This window comes from Acomys minous, assembly GCF_964271855.1.
Source record: "Acomys minous genome assembly, chromosome: 15".
Taxonomy (NCBI): domain Eukaryota; kingdom Metazoa; phylum Chordata; class Mammalia; order Rodentia; family Muridae; genus Acomys; species Acomys minous.
In genome coordinates this window covers 13180748-13195446 of record NC_140497.1, presented here as the reverse complement: position 1 = coordinate 13195446, position 14699 = coordinate 13180748, and the positions used below count along the sequence as shown (strand labels likewise).

At 45.3% G+C, this 14699-nt stretch overlaps 2 protein-coding genes and 1 long non-coding RNA gene across 9 annotated transcripts in view; 2 read left to right on the top strand and 1 right to left on the bottom strand.

Moving 5' to 3' along the window:
- NEK3 (NIMA related kinase 3) overlaps positions 1-10678 on the top strand; it is a 30712-nt gene extending 20034 nt beyond the window's left edge. For 3 of the 5 annotated variants that reach the window (XM_084759310.1, XM_084759309.1, XM_084759308.1), the window contains exons 9-14: positions 1042-1242; positions 2340-2412; positions 3794-3937; positions 4976-5110; positions 7373-7496; positions 8729-9220. In XM_084759310.1, the coding sequence (XP_084615436.1) occupies positions 1042-1242; positions 2340-2412; positions 3794-3937; positions 4976-5110; positions 7373-7496; positions 8729-8834 (783 nt within the window). In that variant the 3' untranslated portion in view covers positions 8835-9220. The other 2 variants (XR_014774978.1, XR_014774979.1) reach the window with 2 other exon arrangements.
- The window catches only part of LOC311584729, a 29735-nt gene extending 15038 nt beyond the window's left edge, over positions 1-14697 (bottom strand). The window contains exon 1 of the long non-coding RNA XR_014774983.1: positions 13393-14697. This is a non-coding gene — a long non-coding RNA (uncharacterized lncRNA). The remainder of the gene's footprint in view (positions 1-13392) is intronic.
- The window catches only part of NEK5 (NIMA related kinase 5), a 41463-nt gene continuing 39586 nt past the window's right edge, over positions 12823-14699 (top strand). For all 3 annotated transcript variants that reach the window (XM_084759304.1, XM_084759303.1, XM_084759305.1), the window contains exon 1: positions 12823-13468. The gene's annotated coding sequence lies outside the window, so the exon portion shown is untranslated. The remainder of the gene's footprint in view (positions 13469-14699) is intronic.

Genomic DNA, 14699 nt, shown 5'->3' with positions numbered 1-14699 from the left:
GTGGAGGAGCTGCCTGGCGTGCTGGGCTCTCCCACATCAACCATGCCTGTGAATTGTCCTCTTTCTCTTTGGCTGCATAGTCTATAGATAAGTTCGGTCCATTTGATGTATGATGCCATGTAATTGTGTTTCTCTGTTTATTTCTTGTTCAGGTGACGAGTCTACTAAACTGTAGGAGACTCTGTCTCAAAAAATAAAGCCTGAGGCGGGGCAATGGCATAAATATTTTTAGGGGCTGGAGAGATAGGTCAGTGGCTAAGAGCACTCGATGGTCTCACAGAGGACTCAAGTTCAGTTCTTAGCACCCAGCTGTCTCTAACTCCAGTGCTTGGTGATCTTGTTCATCTTGTCCTTGTGGGTACTTGGACATTCTGTTGTTCACACACACACACACACACACACACACACACACACACACACACACCTTAAACAATATTTTAAAATATTTTTTTAAAAAACATGTTTTAAAAACGAGAATAGTTTAAAGAACTCTTTTGAATCTCCAGCGAGGTTTTGAGTTTGAGTTTTAAAACCAGAGGATTCTGAAGTGCAGCCCAAGTAGGGAACCCCGGTTGTCTGATGCCACCCCACGTTTGCCCTTGCCGGACTCGTACCGATCAGGTGCCAGAGCAGACACTGATAGACACCATGTGTCCATGTCCTCCAAAACAGGAGGCTGTGACCTGTCCTTAAGGACATCTTTAGAAGGAAAGGGGCCTGTCAGCAGGTACCTTTCCAGAATGGAAACAACGTAATGAAAATGTGACTTTGCTTCAGCTGATATTTCCTGTTTTTATATTTTCTTTCCATGTATCTGATTTTTTTTTTAAATATTTTATTCTGTATACAGTGCTTTGCCTACTAGTACACCTGCATGCCAGAAGAGGGCATCAGATCACTATAATGTTGATTGTGAGCCACCGTGTAGTTGCTGGGAATTGAACTCAGGACCTCTGGAATTCAGCCAGTGCTCTAAACCTCTGAGCCATCTCTTCGGCCCCCATGTATCTGATTTTTAAAAGTGTCATTTCTACTTTTCAGTTTCAGGCAAATAGTTGGAAAAACCTTATCCTGAAAATATGTCAGGGGCCCATCCAGCCTCTGCCAGCCCTGTATTCCTATAAGCTTCAATGCCTTGTCAAGCAGATGCTGAAAAGGAACCCTTCGCACCGGCCGTCCGCCACTACCCTGCTCTGCAGAGGCAGCCTGGCCCCGCTCGTCCTGAAGTGCTTGTCCCCTCAGGTAGGACGACAGCGTCGTTCATCGTTCATCGAATCTAGCGTGGAAAGGTGGGCATGGAGATGTCAGCAGACGGCCTGGCTCGCTCCTCCCATCTTTAGTTGAGTCTCCTGATCAAACTCCAGTTACCAGGCTTCGCAGCAGCTGCTCTTAACCATTGAGCCATCTCACCAGCCCCAAAATGGTTATCTTTTAAGCATAATTTATTCATCATACACACTTATAAAAACATAATTCCGAAGTATGTTTGGAATGGCTGAGCATCCTTTCCCTCTTCTCCTCTTACTGCTGATACCAGTAACTGGTTTTTTGTTTGTTTGTTTGTTTTGTTCTGTTTTGTTTTTTGTTTTTCAAGACAGGGTTTCTCTGTGTAGCCTTAGCTGTCCTAGACTTGCTTTGTAGACCAGGCTGGCCTCGAACTCACAAAGATCCACCTGCCTCTGCCTCCGGAGTGCTGGGATTAAAGACATGCGGCACCACTGGCTGGCAACACCAGTAACTGTTACATCCTGTGCTGGGATGGAATCTAGACCTTCAGGTGTGATGGGCGGAGCCTAGCGAGCATCACAGCTTCTGTTTGCTGGTCCCTCCAGATGTGTTGCTAGGCACATGTTGGCCTCACTGTTTAAGTTATGCTGTTATTTGACTTTGTTTTCCCCTAAGGATCAAACTTGGGCTATGGATTTTGGGTCTCAAACTGGTCTCAGCCCCACAAGCAGCTAGGATTATACTTACCTTCATGCTTACTTTTAAGCTTCTAGTGATCTTGTGCTGAGAAGCTGTGATAATTATGTGGCATTATGGTGTGTTTTTCTGTAGCTAGGTCTGGGTATGCCAACTAGTAATCTCTGCTATGTGGGCTCAGGCAGGGAGACCATAATTTCTGAGCCTGCTTGGGGTATAGAAAAGTGTTTTTCACATCTTTAAATTCTCAACTTTAAGCCAGTGCAGTTGTGCATGCCTGTAATCCCAGCACTCAGAGGCAGAGGCAGGCAGATCTCTGTGAGTTCATGGCCAACCTGGTCTACAAAGCGAGTCCAGGACAGGCAAGGCTTCACAGAGAAACCCCGTCACAAAAAATTCTCAATTTTAAATTTCAGATAATCAGAGAATATGGAGAACAGATATTGGATGAAACCAAGATATCTGAGCCTAAGAAAATTAAAATAAAGGGTAAGAATTTTGGGAAGCTTATTTTTCTTTTTTTAATTTTGGTTTTTTGTTTGTTTTGTTTTGTTTTTTGTTTGTTTGTTTTGGGTTTTTTGAGACAGGGTTTCCCTGTGTAGCTTTGGCTGCTCTGGACTCACTTTGTAAACCAGGCTGGCCTCGAACTCATAGTGATCCACCTGCCTCTGCTTCCCAAGTGCTGGGATTAAAGGTATGTGCCACCACACCTGGCTGGGAAGCTTATTTTTTAAGTGTGTAAGTTACTAGAACTGTTTATCAGAGATAGTCTTCTAATATTTTTAATTTTGGTACTTCAGACTTAATGTTCTTTTCCTTTAAAAAAGATTGATTTATATAATGTATGAATGTTCATGTACACCCCCAGGCCAGAAGAGGGCATCAGATCACATTATGGATGGTTGTGAGCCACCATGTGGTTGCTGGGAATTGAACTCAGGACCTTTGGAAGAGCAGCTGGTGCTCTTAACCACTGAGCCATCTCTCCAGCCCTCTTTTCCTTTTTTTAACAGCTCATTTTTTTCCCATTTATTTATATATTCACTTTATGTCCTGATCACAGCCCTCTCCCTCCTCTCCTCCCAGACCCACCCTTCCATCTTCTTCCCCCATTCCCCCTCTTCTTCCCCTCAGAAAAGGGGAACCCCAACAATAACAACAGCCCACCCCTGTTCATCAAGTCACATCAGGACTAAGTGCATCCTCTTCCACTGAGGCCAGACACGGCAGCAGGCAAGAGTCCGTGTCAGAGTCAGCGCCCCGCCCCCATCCAGTTGCTAGAGGACCCACATGAAGACCAAGCTGCCCATCAGCTACATGTGTGTAGGGGGCCTAGGTCTTGTCCGTGCATGCTTTTTAGTTGGTGCTTCAGTCAGACCTAATGCTCTTCAGATCCTATACTGTTACAGAACTAATATGCTTTCCCAGTAAGAAATCTCTCCGCACGCATGACTAGTTGTGGTAATGCACGGAAGGAATCCGGCTTCTATGAACCTTTGATTTGCACATCCCACACACACTGTCACCCTTAGATCTCCTTCAGGTCCCAGCCCCAGGTCACCAGCACAGCAAGCTTTGTGTGCATGAGTCCATGGGAGGCTCACTCCTGTGCATCACGCAAAAGGTCAACTACGCACATTGAATGCATCCCTTTTGGCAGGTCATTCTGGATTGGGCTGTCATTTTGCATGATGTCATTTAGATGGTCATTTCCTTTGTTCCTAAGACTGGACAGGACTCTTTCTACACACCTGAATTTGAAGGACACAAGACATACTTCTGCCCTGTTGTATGCGTCCATGTGTAGATGTGGGAGAATAAACAGAGTGACACTGTTGACGTTTGGTCCTTTCCCACATTTGACAATCAGGGACTTCATCAGAGGACCAGAGGAGCACCGTTCCAGCAAGCCCTCACCGGCAGCGGTGGGAGACACACGGTCCCAGTTCCGCGCTAGCAGCTTTGGGAAAAGCACCCATCCTTAACTCTAGCGTCACGGCAGAGGGTGACAGAGGTTAGCACCATCACTGTCCATTGGGGTCTGGTGTCAGATACTAAAGTCCATGCGTGCGCAAGTGCCTCGTGTGAAATGCATGCAACACCCACATCCTCTAGACCATTTGTACGTAAGGCGACGTAAATGCTATGTATATAGTTGCCACACTGCCCTGTTTGGGTGCATATGTCAACATGTTCAATATAGACTTAACCTTTATTTTTTAATTTTAATTTTATCTGTGCATGTGTCTGTCTGTGTAACAACATGTGCATATGTGTATGAAGCCAGAAGAGAGTGTCAGATCCCCTGGAGCTGGAGTTAGATGCAGCTGTGAGCTTCCCAGTATGTGTGCCAGGAGCTGAAGTCTGGCCCTCATAACTGAGCAACATGTGCTCGGAACTACTGTTTGTTTGTTTGCTTGTTTGTTTGTTTGTTGCAGGGTTTCTCTGTGTAGCCTTGGCTGGCCTGAAGCTGATTCCTGGACCAGGCTGTTCTCAAACTCGTGGTCCGATCTGCCTGCCTCTGCCTCCCTAGTGCTAGAATTAAAGGTTTGAGCCACCATGTCTGGCTCCAGACTTGTTTTGTTTTGTTTTGGTTTTGATTTTGGTTTTTTGGAGACAGAGTTTCTCTTTGTAGCCCTGGCTATCCTGAACTAACTTTATAGACCAGGATGGCCTCGAACCCACAGCGGTCTGCCTGTCTCTGCCTCCCAAGTGCTAAGATTAAAGGTGGGCACCACCATGCCCAGCTCCCAGACTTAACTTTTTAAAAATAGCTTAGATCCAAAAACTTGGAGCCCTTGGGCACATAGGGAAGACCATAGCCAGACTGAATATTATTATTTTACTATAGAACACTCTGTAGAAAAACCAGGCTGGGGTTTTAGTTTATATCAGTCCTCGAGGGACACTTGACACTTCTCATGGAGGTGAGTGAAGTAGATTTTCAGTGAGAGTGAAATATAATGACATTGCTGTAAATACGATCTGAAAGCTAGGGTCCGGAAATTCTTCTTTTTTTAACCTGGTACTAATGACCCTCTTTTACAACTAGGTGGTTCTGTAATAAAGTACAGTGAAAATAACACCCGAAGGCAGTGGCTCCGGGAGCCCCCTGAGGCCTTGCTGTCAATGCTGAGGGATGCTGATCTCAGCCTTGCATTTCAAACCTACACAATACAGAGACCAGGTACTGTTAGCCTGTTATATGATCATATGAATTATTTTATTTATTTATTTATTTTGGTTTTTCGAAACAGGGTTTCTCTGTGTAGCCTTGGCTGTCCTGGACTCACTTTGTGGACCAGGCTGGCCTCGAACTCACAGAGATCCACCTGCCGCTGCCTCCCTAGTGCTGGGATTAAAGGCGTGGGCCATCATGCCCAGTTGAATTCTTTGATTTTAAACATATGGTAAAATATGAATAAAGTTGACCATCTTAATGACTTTTTAAAATATTTATTTTTACTTATGTGTCTGTGTCCATGTGAACGTATATCCGTGTGTGCAGAGGCCTGGGGAGGACAGAAGGGGGATTCAGATCTGCTGGATCTGCAGTTACAGGCTGTTGTGAGCCGCCATGTAGGTGTGGGAAACAAATGCACGCACGGCCTCTGGAAGAGTAGCAAGTGCTCTTTGTTTGGTTTGGTTTTGGTTTGGTTTTTTTTGGGGGGGGGGGGCGGGGAGGGGCTGGTTTTTCGAGTAGCCTTGGCTGTCCTAGACACACTTTGTGGACCAGGCTGGCTAGCAAGTGCTCTTAACTGCCGAGCCGCCTCTCCCTAGGCCCTTCATCTTAATAATCTTCAGTAGATTTACACTAATGCGCATTAGTGTATCCAGCCTGCACATTCTGTTCCTTGGCAAAAATGGAGCTGCGCGCATAAAGTAACCCCATTTTCCCTCTACCCCAAACAGATCTTTGTGACTTTAAAGTTGTAAAGCTGGGGCGGGAAAGATGCCTCAGGAGTTAAGAGCACCCTGAATTGTAGAGGACCAGGGTTTGGTATTCAGTGCCCATGTGGCCATATTCAGCTTTAATGGATCCAGTGTACTTTTTTGGTACACAGGCACACGTGTGGTACATACATAAAGTGTGGACACACAACATACACATTAAACGAAGGTAAATCTCGAAAGTTCCAAATTTGTGCTTTCAGATATTCTTGAATCATTTATGGCTAGTCTTTTAAAATTATTTTTATTATTTTATTATTTTTTAATTAATTTTTAAATTTTTTAATGGCCAGTCTTAATCTGTTTAAATTTTTCCGTTATAGATATTTTATTTCTGTTTCCTGATTTTAATAGTCACTATGTTAGAAAAGGGGTCCTTTTTAAATGGTTGGTGGTGCTGGGGACCACACCCTCGCTATTATGCCTGAGGAGCTGTACCCCAAGCCCAGAACAGCTAGTTTTGCCATGAAAATATACAGTTGTCTTAGAGATAACTCAACATTTAAGTTTTGTTATATTAAATAGAGCCTTAAAATGAAGGATATTTAGGAGTTATTTTCTTATTTGTGATAGGGTTTCTCTGTGTAGCCTTGGCTGTCCTAGAACTCACTCTGTAGACCAGGATGGTCTTGAATTCAAAGATCCACCCGCCTCTGCCTCCTGTGCTGGGATTAAAGGTGTGTGCCACCACTGCCCATCTAGTCTTTAAATTTTAAAATATATTTTCATTAAAGTTAGACCACTTATAATATTTTCCTTAGGACTTCAAGCCAAAGGCTGCACTTACGGATTGTATGTGTATGCATATAACTTTGATAATTCAAATCCCAACTCTTCTTGCTTACTTAGAATCTGAGGTTAAATTATATCAAGTAGAGCCTGTAATGGCATGGCAGATTTTGATGATGTTGTGAGAAATTTAGTTATATTTGTTTATTTAAAGAATGGCTATTGAATGGCTAATATAGATTATGATTCAAAAAGAAAAAGAGGGCAGATGTGTAGCTCAGGAGTGGGGTGCTTTGTTTAGCATGCATAAGGCCTTGAGCTAACTCCTTAGCTCTTTTTTATTATCCATTTTGAGACAGGATCTTCCCAAATTCCTTAGACTATGATACAGACTTTGTTTTTTCTTTTGAGACAGGGTTTCTCTGTGTAGCCTTGGCTGTCCTGGACTCACTTTGTAGACCAGGCTGGCCTCGAACTCCCAGTGTTCCACCTGCCTCTGCCTCTTGCTGGGATTAAAGGCATGTGCCACCACGCCCAGTTTAGATTCCTTGTATTTTTAGTGTATCTTTCCCCTCTCTTGGAGACAGTGTTGCTTTAAAGCTTAATCCACATTCTGATACTATTTAAATGGCCTGCCTTCCCCGGGCACTATAGCTCCTGCCTGTAGTCCTAACATTTGGAGAGGAAGACCAGCCTGGGCAGCATAGTGAGACCCCATTTAAAAACAAATAGGTAAAACGTCACATGTTCTGTCGCTGTTCCCCTGAAGGTACGGAAGGACTCTTGAAAGGTCCCCTTTCTGAAGAAACAGCATCAGACAGTGTCGATGGTGATCATGAGCCTGTCGGTTTAGATCCGGAGAGATTTGAACCTTGGCTGGATGAAGAAGACACGTACGTTGTAACAGACCTAAATGCTTTAATTGGGGGAATGGAGCCTGTATGCATGGGCCACGTCATATATACTGCAATAATTTCAGGTTTAGTAAGCACTGTGCCATTTCCATCCCAAATGAGCACTTCCGTTTGCTGCTGTGTGGTAGACAATGCTAACATTTTACCGTGGATTCCCGACTGTATCCTGCACATGGTACTTTTCAGCGTGGACTTATTTTTGTTTCTGAGTTTTCTCTGCATCTGCTTTCAAGTGGTGGGATTATATGCATGTGCAACCATATCTGGCTTTCATTTTATAATACTTTAGGGTTATTAAAAAAAAACTAATCTTTTTTCCTATTCAATTACTTTATAAAATTGAGTTTTCAAAATTTTAAAATAGTGTATTTACAGTAGAATAGTGAACCCATCAACAAATACATACCATGCCTCTAGTACAGAGGTGTAGTTTTTAATTGAAAATCCCAGATCAGTCTATTTTTACCAATAAAAGACTCAGGAGCCAGATGCTGGGGTGAAAGCCTGCTAGCTCAGAGGGACCGAGAAAGCACCCAGCTGACCTTCCTCCTCGGCTCATGTCCTGATGGAAAAGATCCTAAAGGCTCACTAGCTCAGGAGGAAAAAGCCAAAATCCCAAGACCAAAGGCTTGCTGCCTCAAAGCCCAAAAGGCCAAAGACCAAGGAGTTGATGAGCTCAAGAATGGAGAGATAAGAGCCAAAGAGCTGAAAGCTTAAAGCTAAAGACCTCTAGTTCTACACACTTTTTAAATATCCCCTGACCTAAAGTCCCTCCTACTCTTTAATCCCTGTCAGTTGGTTTCTTGTTCTGCCTCTTGACCTATGCTTAACTTTATTTTTTAATTTTTATTTTATTTTATTTTGGGTTTTCAAGACTGGGTCTCTCTGTGTAGCCTTGGCTATCCTGGACTCACTTTGTAGACCAGGCTGGCCTCGAACTCACATCAATCCAAGTGCTGGGATTAAAGGCGTGTGCCTCCACGCCCAGCAATGCTTAACTTTATTAAATCCTGTGTACAGACAGCTCTTGGATTAAAGGTGTGGGTTAGGGATCAACCACACCAAACAAAAGACAGGTTTTTACAGTTCACAATCTCAGGGACCACAATGGACTCAAATATAGGTTTTTACAGTTCAGAATCTCAGGGATCACATTGGGATCAAATATCCTGCAACACAGAGGCTTATCATGCAAATTGTTTTTTTCCCAGGGACTTTGAGGATGATGATGAAAACCCTGATTGGGTGTCAGAACTAAAGAAGCAAGTAGGATGGCAAGACGTATGTGATAGAAAACTCCTCGAAGAATGTGCCTGAGCCATGTGGGGAAGACGCTGCCACCCATGTCTGGAAATGGAGATGAAGGCTGAGAAAATGTATCTCAAGCTTAAGGAGCATTCCAGAACCCTTGTGAGTTTTTAGCACAGGGGCGGTCTAGCAGATGCTGTATGTCTCACATTCTGAGGGAAGAGCTGTGGAATGCTAGCCTGCTGGCCACAAACTATGTGATAATAGGAAATGACTTGACTTCTCTGATCCCTAATTTTCTCAATTATACAGTGAGAACAACAGTGCCTACCTCATAGGAACGCTGACCAACACAGTTACAGCAACCCGTGTGTTGTTATCCACAATTACTATGTAACACTCACATTTCCTAAAGGTTTTTAAGGATCTAAATATATTAAGTTGTGACATAAAGATTTGTGCTAATTTTCAAAAATACCCAGTTTGGGTATGCTTCAAGATGATTCCAGTGGTATTTACCAACCACCAGCTGCCCTAAATGTTCCTCATAGGATTTACAAAAGCGCCACAGGTCAGGGGATGGCAGAGGATTTCAGTCCTGGACCCCAGGCAGGAATCCAGCCAAAGAGGCACACAGATGTCAGCAAGTGGCGAGTGTTATGCAGTGAAGTGGAGCACCATGCACATACATGCTGGATGCTCGGTCTCCTCATTTAATGCTATGACACTTTAGAGACGGGAGAATCTTTCCCCAAAGAAGGAAAAGGCTTCTCCTGACCCTGTGTGTTGAAGAGTGGGTTGAAATTATAGTCTGGTTGTTCACCAGGATCTGCTGAAACACAGGCTCTAAGTAGCTTTGTTTTGTTTTGTTTTGTTTTGTTTTTTGAGACAGGGTTTCTCTGTGTATTCTTAGCTGTCCTGAACTCGCTTTGTAGACCAGGCTGGCCTGGAACTTACAGCGATCTACCAGCCTCTGCCTCCCGAGCGCCTGGATTAAAGGCATACACCACCACACCCTGCTCCTCTTAAGTAGCTTTTTACAGCTTAACTCTCCCTTTTTCCAGGGCTGGGGATCAAACCCAGGACCTTCTGCATGTTAGGCAGGAAGTGTGCCACGGCTACCCCACAGCCTAGCTCTCGTTTATCCCTGCACTTGAAGGCTGCTGTCTAAATCTACTTCTACCTGTACAGCTCCCTGTATTTAGTCTTGCGGTCAGGGTTAGTCTCCCAGGGTCTCTCTGACATCAGTCCATCTTTCCTTGCCATTTTTAAGCGTTCTTATAGTGGATATAAACATGTTTTGTTTTGATCCCATGTATGGGATGGGGAGCAGGGGATGTTTATCCACTTAGAAGTCAAACCACTTTGTGGGGGACTTGGTTTTTGCCAGCTGAAACATATTCTAGTATAGACTCTAGAGGATATCTATATCTATATCTCTATCTATCTATCTATCTATCTATCTATCTATCTATCTATCTATCTATCTATCTATCTATCTATCTGTACCCACAGCAGGAGGCTGGAATTTTTTGGGTCTTCCTATGGTTTGGCTGTTCATCACTCCACTTCGAGACTCTCCAAGAGAGAACCGCTCCAGCGAAGGCTTTGAGGCTTTGGGCTTGGGCTGAGGCTCTGGGTTCCGGTTGCTCCAAGTTCCAGCAGCAACTTTGGTGGAATTGCTGGTCGGCTGACCACACCAGGGGAATTGCTCCCTGGAACTAAATCCAACAAGATCTACTTCCCCTCTTCCCCTTAACCCTCTTTCATTCTGTCTAGGGTTGGAAGGGAGGTATAAGCATTTAAAGAACCCAAATAAAGTAGGTTTGGAAAAGGCAAAGCCAACAAGTTCTGGTTGAGTGTATTGTTTTTATCCTCAATTTGGTGTGTCCAGGGATCATCACAAAGGTAAGGCCTGTGTTCTTCATGCCCTGTCAGGGAGGATGTGCTCTCAGCATGATGTGCTATTGACACAGCTTGCCCTGATCAGTAGTTAACTCAGTATCCACTGGGCTCCCCACCATTGTAGGAACTAGCCTCCTTGTCCCTGTCTGTTCACTGAGGCTGGGAGGCTATAAGCCCTGCCTCTTCTATCCAGATAGCGCAAAGTTGCACCAACTCACTGGCTTGCCCACTTAATTCTTCCCAGGTGGTTTCTGTGCCCTTTTGTCATATCCGTGTCCTTTTAAATTGCTACAAGATGAAGCAGGATCAACCTATACCTTCTCTGTTACAGCCCTAGAATCAACCTTTTTTTCCCTCCTAAGAAGGCCTGGTTCTTCTCACTGGGCTGGAAGCCAGCGTCTGGGTGCTGTGTGTGCTCACTGCGTGCGCAGGTTGCTCCTGGGGTATCTGGGCCCTGTCTGTTCTGCGCACCTGTGTATTCTGCGCATCCTGGTCACTGACCAGGAGGTCACTGACTAATCCAATATCATAATGTTAACTCAGGCTTCTCCTCTTGCTCCTTTGCTATGTCTGTTTTCCCTGTCTGTGAGAAACATGGCTTGTAGCCGTCCGCTCAGTTGAGACAAGCACACATACAGAGCGGTGTTCAAATCATTCATTCACTCTTGATGCTTCGAGGAACACATTAGCAACTAGAGTATAGAGCTTGTGTGTGGCTTCTGTTGTTGGCTTCACCCTTCCTACGCCAGCCCCTTGAAGGCTCGATACTTTTCTGATGATGCTTCATGTTCAAGAAGGCATAGGTTGTCCAGGAATGGTGGCCCATGCCTGTAATCCCAGCACTCAGGGAGGCATAGGCAGGTCGATCTCTGTAAGTTCGCGGCCAGCCTGGTCTACAAAGTGAGTCCTGGACAGCCAAGGCTATGCAGAGAAACCCTGTCTTGAAAAACCAAAATAAATAAATAAATAAATAAATAATTATATTGTTATAAAATTCTGCTCCAGAAAGTTGAATGTAGTAAAGGAGAAAAGGGAGTAATGTACATTTTAGAGGAGTGAGGGGCTTTTTGGGAGATGGGGACAATGGTGGGATAAGAAATGGTCACAGGAGGTCTTAGAATCTGCTGGATATGGCTCTTGTGTTAGTATTTACCGTCCTGAAATTTTGTATATTTTCCATGGATAGTCCATTGCACCTTGATGTGCCAGTAGGAAATGGAGCTAGGTTGAGAGGGGTGCATTTGCAGGCCTAGGTTTCCTTCTCGCACCCCTCAGCAACACTGAAGACATGCCCCCTCCTGGGAATGTATGTTACAGTTGAACACTAGGCGTCATCCCCCCCCAACAACCAAACCAACACATTTCTTACTCATAGGAGACTTCTATAGGTGGCAGATAGCAGAGAATATATGTACCAACCAAACCAAAGCAACTCCCCTACCCCATGTGCAATAGTCCAGCCAATAAACACATCCAAGGCTTCAAAAAAAATCTGCTGCCCATAGAATTATGGGAAATGGCCACCCCACCACACACTCTGGAACCTGAAGTTGCAACAGGGCAGTCTGACTTATCTTCCACCATGCAGTTTTGGAAAAGTACTCTTGTCCTGGAAGTGGTTTCTACCTGCTCTCTGCTCTGCACTACAGAAACCAATTCTCAGGCCTTGCACCACACTCTCAGATACCAGCTACAGATTGCCAACCTCTCAGACAAGTGTTTGCCTTGCTTTGAGGTTTAGCTCATTCCTTCATTTTTCCTCCTCTGATTTACTTCTTCTCCTTTCTTTCTTTTCTTCTTCTCCTCCTCCTCCTCCTCCTCCTTCTCCATCTTCTTTTTTTGCTTTCCGAGACAGGGTTTCTCTGTGTAGCTTTGGCTGTCCTAGACTTTTGTAAACCAGGCAGGCCTCAAACTCACAGCGATCCACCAGCCTCTGCCTCCTGAATGCAGGGATTAAAGGCGTGCGCCACCACGCCTGGCTTTCCTGATTTACTTGTTTTTTAAAAAATATATTTTATTAATGTATTCATATTACATCTCAATTACCTCATCCCTTGTATCCTCCCATTCCTCCCTCCTTCCCATTTTCCCCTTACTCCCCTCCCCTATGACTGTGACTGAGGGGGACCTCCTCCCCCTGTATATGCTCATCGGGTATCAAGTCTCTTCTTGGTAGCCTGCTAGCCTCCTCTGAGTGCCATCAGGCCTCCCCATCCAGGGGACGTGGTCAAATATGTGGCACCAGAATTCGTGTGAAAGTCAGTCTCCACTCTCCACCCAACTGTGGAGAATGTCCTGTCCATTGGCTAGATCTGGGTAGGGGTTCGAAGTTTACTGCACGTATTGTCCTTGGCTGGTGCCGTAGTTTGAGCAGGACCCCTGGACCCAGATCTGACTGTCATAATGTTCTTCTTATAGGTTTCTAGGACCCTCTGGATCCTTCTGTTTCCCCATTCTCCCATGCTTCTCCCACCTAAAGCCCCAATAGGATGTCCTCCCCTCTGTCCCACTTTACTTGTAAGTGAAGACTTTCATGGGACATGCCCCTTACGCAGGAGGGTGAAAATGCGTTCTTGTTGCTTGTTTTGTGGATCTGTCCTACCAGGGCAACTGGAAACAAGAGCACTCCAGCACTTGTCAACCAGTCCTCTCCAGTCCGCCCAGCACTCCGCCCACTCCCCGGACTCCCCCTTTGGGCCAGGTGGGGTGGGGGTGGCCTTACCCTAGCTTCCGGAGGTTTAGCTGCGTTCCTCTAGGACACACTTCCAGCTTCTCTGCCCCAAACCCCCGCTGAGCAGGTAAGCTGAGCGCTCACAGCGCTTGCTCTCCAGGAGCTATCCCAGGCAGGAGGAGACTAGGGCAGCCCCTAGGAAGCCTGCTCCCCGGGCTGCGTCGGTTTCCAAGGCAACACAGAAGCTACAAAGTCTAGTCCCTCCCCAGTCCCTTCAGTCCCTTCCTGTGCTCCCCCACCCCCACCCGCAGCTCACAACATACCTACAGCTTCGTCCTCTGACGACCTAGTAGTACCTAACTGACTTGAAATTATTTGCAAACGACCTGCCCAGTAGACCACCCAGGGCGTTGGAAGCCTGCATTGTAGGAGGAGCCCTACCGGAACGACTTAGACCTGCTTCAATAATAGTCTCCCAAAAGAATTAGATATAAAACCCAGTGGTGGACCGCTTACCTAGCATGAATGTGGTCCTGAGTTCAAGTCCCAATACAGCAAAATGAAAACCTCCACTATGCCTCTAACTGTGGCGTAACAGGGAAACAGAAGGAAAGCAACCTACAGGGAAGTGCTATTTCCACCTGTAGCGTGTTGTCAGGACAGTCATCCAGCCCGTAACAGGATGTTTTCCCAAACTGGGGAGCAACTCCTAGGGAAGTCCCCCAGATCCAATCAAGCTTTGATTTATATTCTAGGAAATCCGGTCCTAGTTAATACCATGGGGAGATACTTAGGTAGATTTGAGCGTTTGGTTCTAATTGGGAAAGGAGTTTTCCATTTACACAAGTGTATGCAGAGGCTTTGCGGCAACCGGCAACCCCTTGTTGTGTGAGACCAGGGACCTTTGAATGGCGCAGGTAGTACCCTAGACCCAAACCCAAACTGCCTCTTAATGGCTTCACACCGACCGAATCAATCCCCAGGGTTCCCTGTAGAGGGCAACAGCTCCCCAGTAAGTCATGAACTGTGCTTGCCTCACCTTTAGACTTCCCACCATTTTAGAGACACTAAGTACTGAGGACGAGGTGTCTTTCCTTTAAACACAAGTAATATGACATCTCAGAAGTTAGAGAAGAAAGTTTTTGTGAGGTGATGCCTTATCTAAGATCACAGAGCTGAGCTACAAGCTAGCGCGACCTTGGAATTAACAACCAAGCCTCTTTTCCACGCTGTACCTACAGCCGTGACTGTCTCAAAAGCTGCGAGGAAAGCTTTAGCAAACCGTTTCCTTGCCTTTCCTTGATCTTCTGCTGGCTAGTTGTCTTAAGAAACGTGCAGTAAAAGTTTATTACTTGATT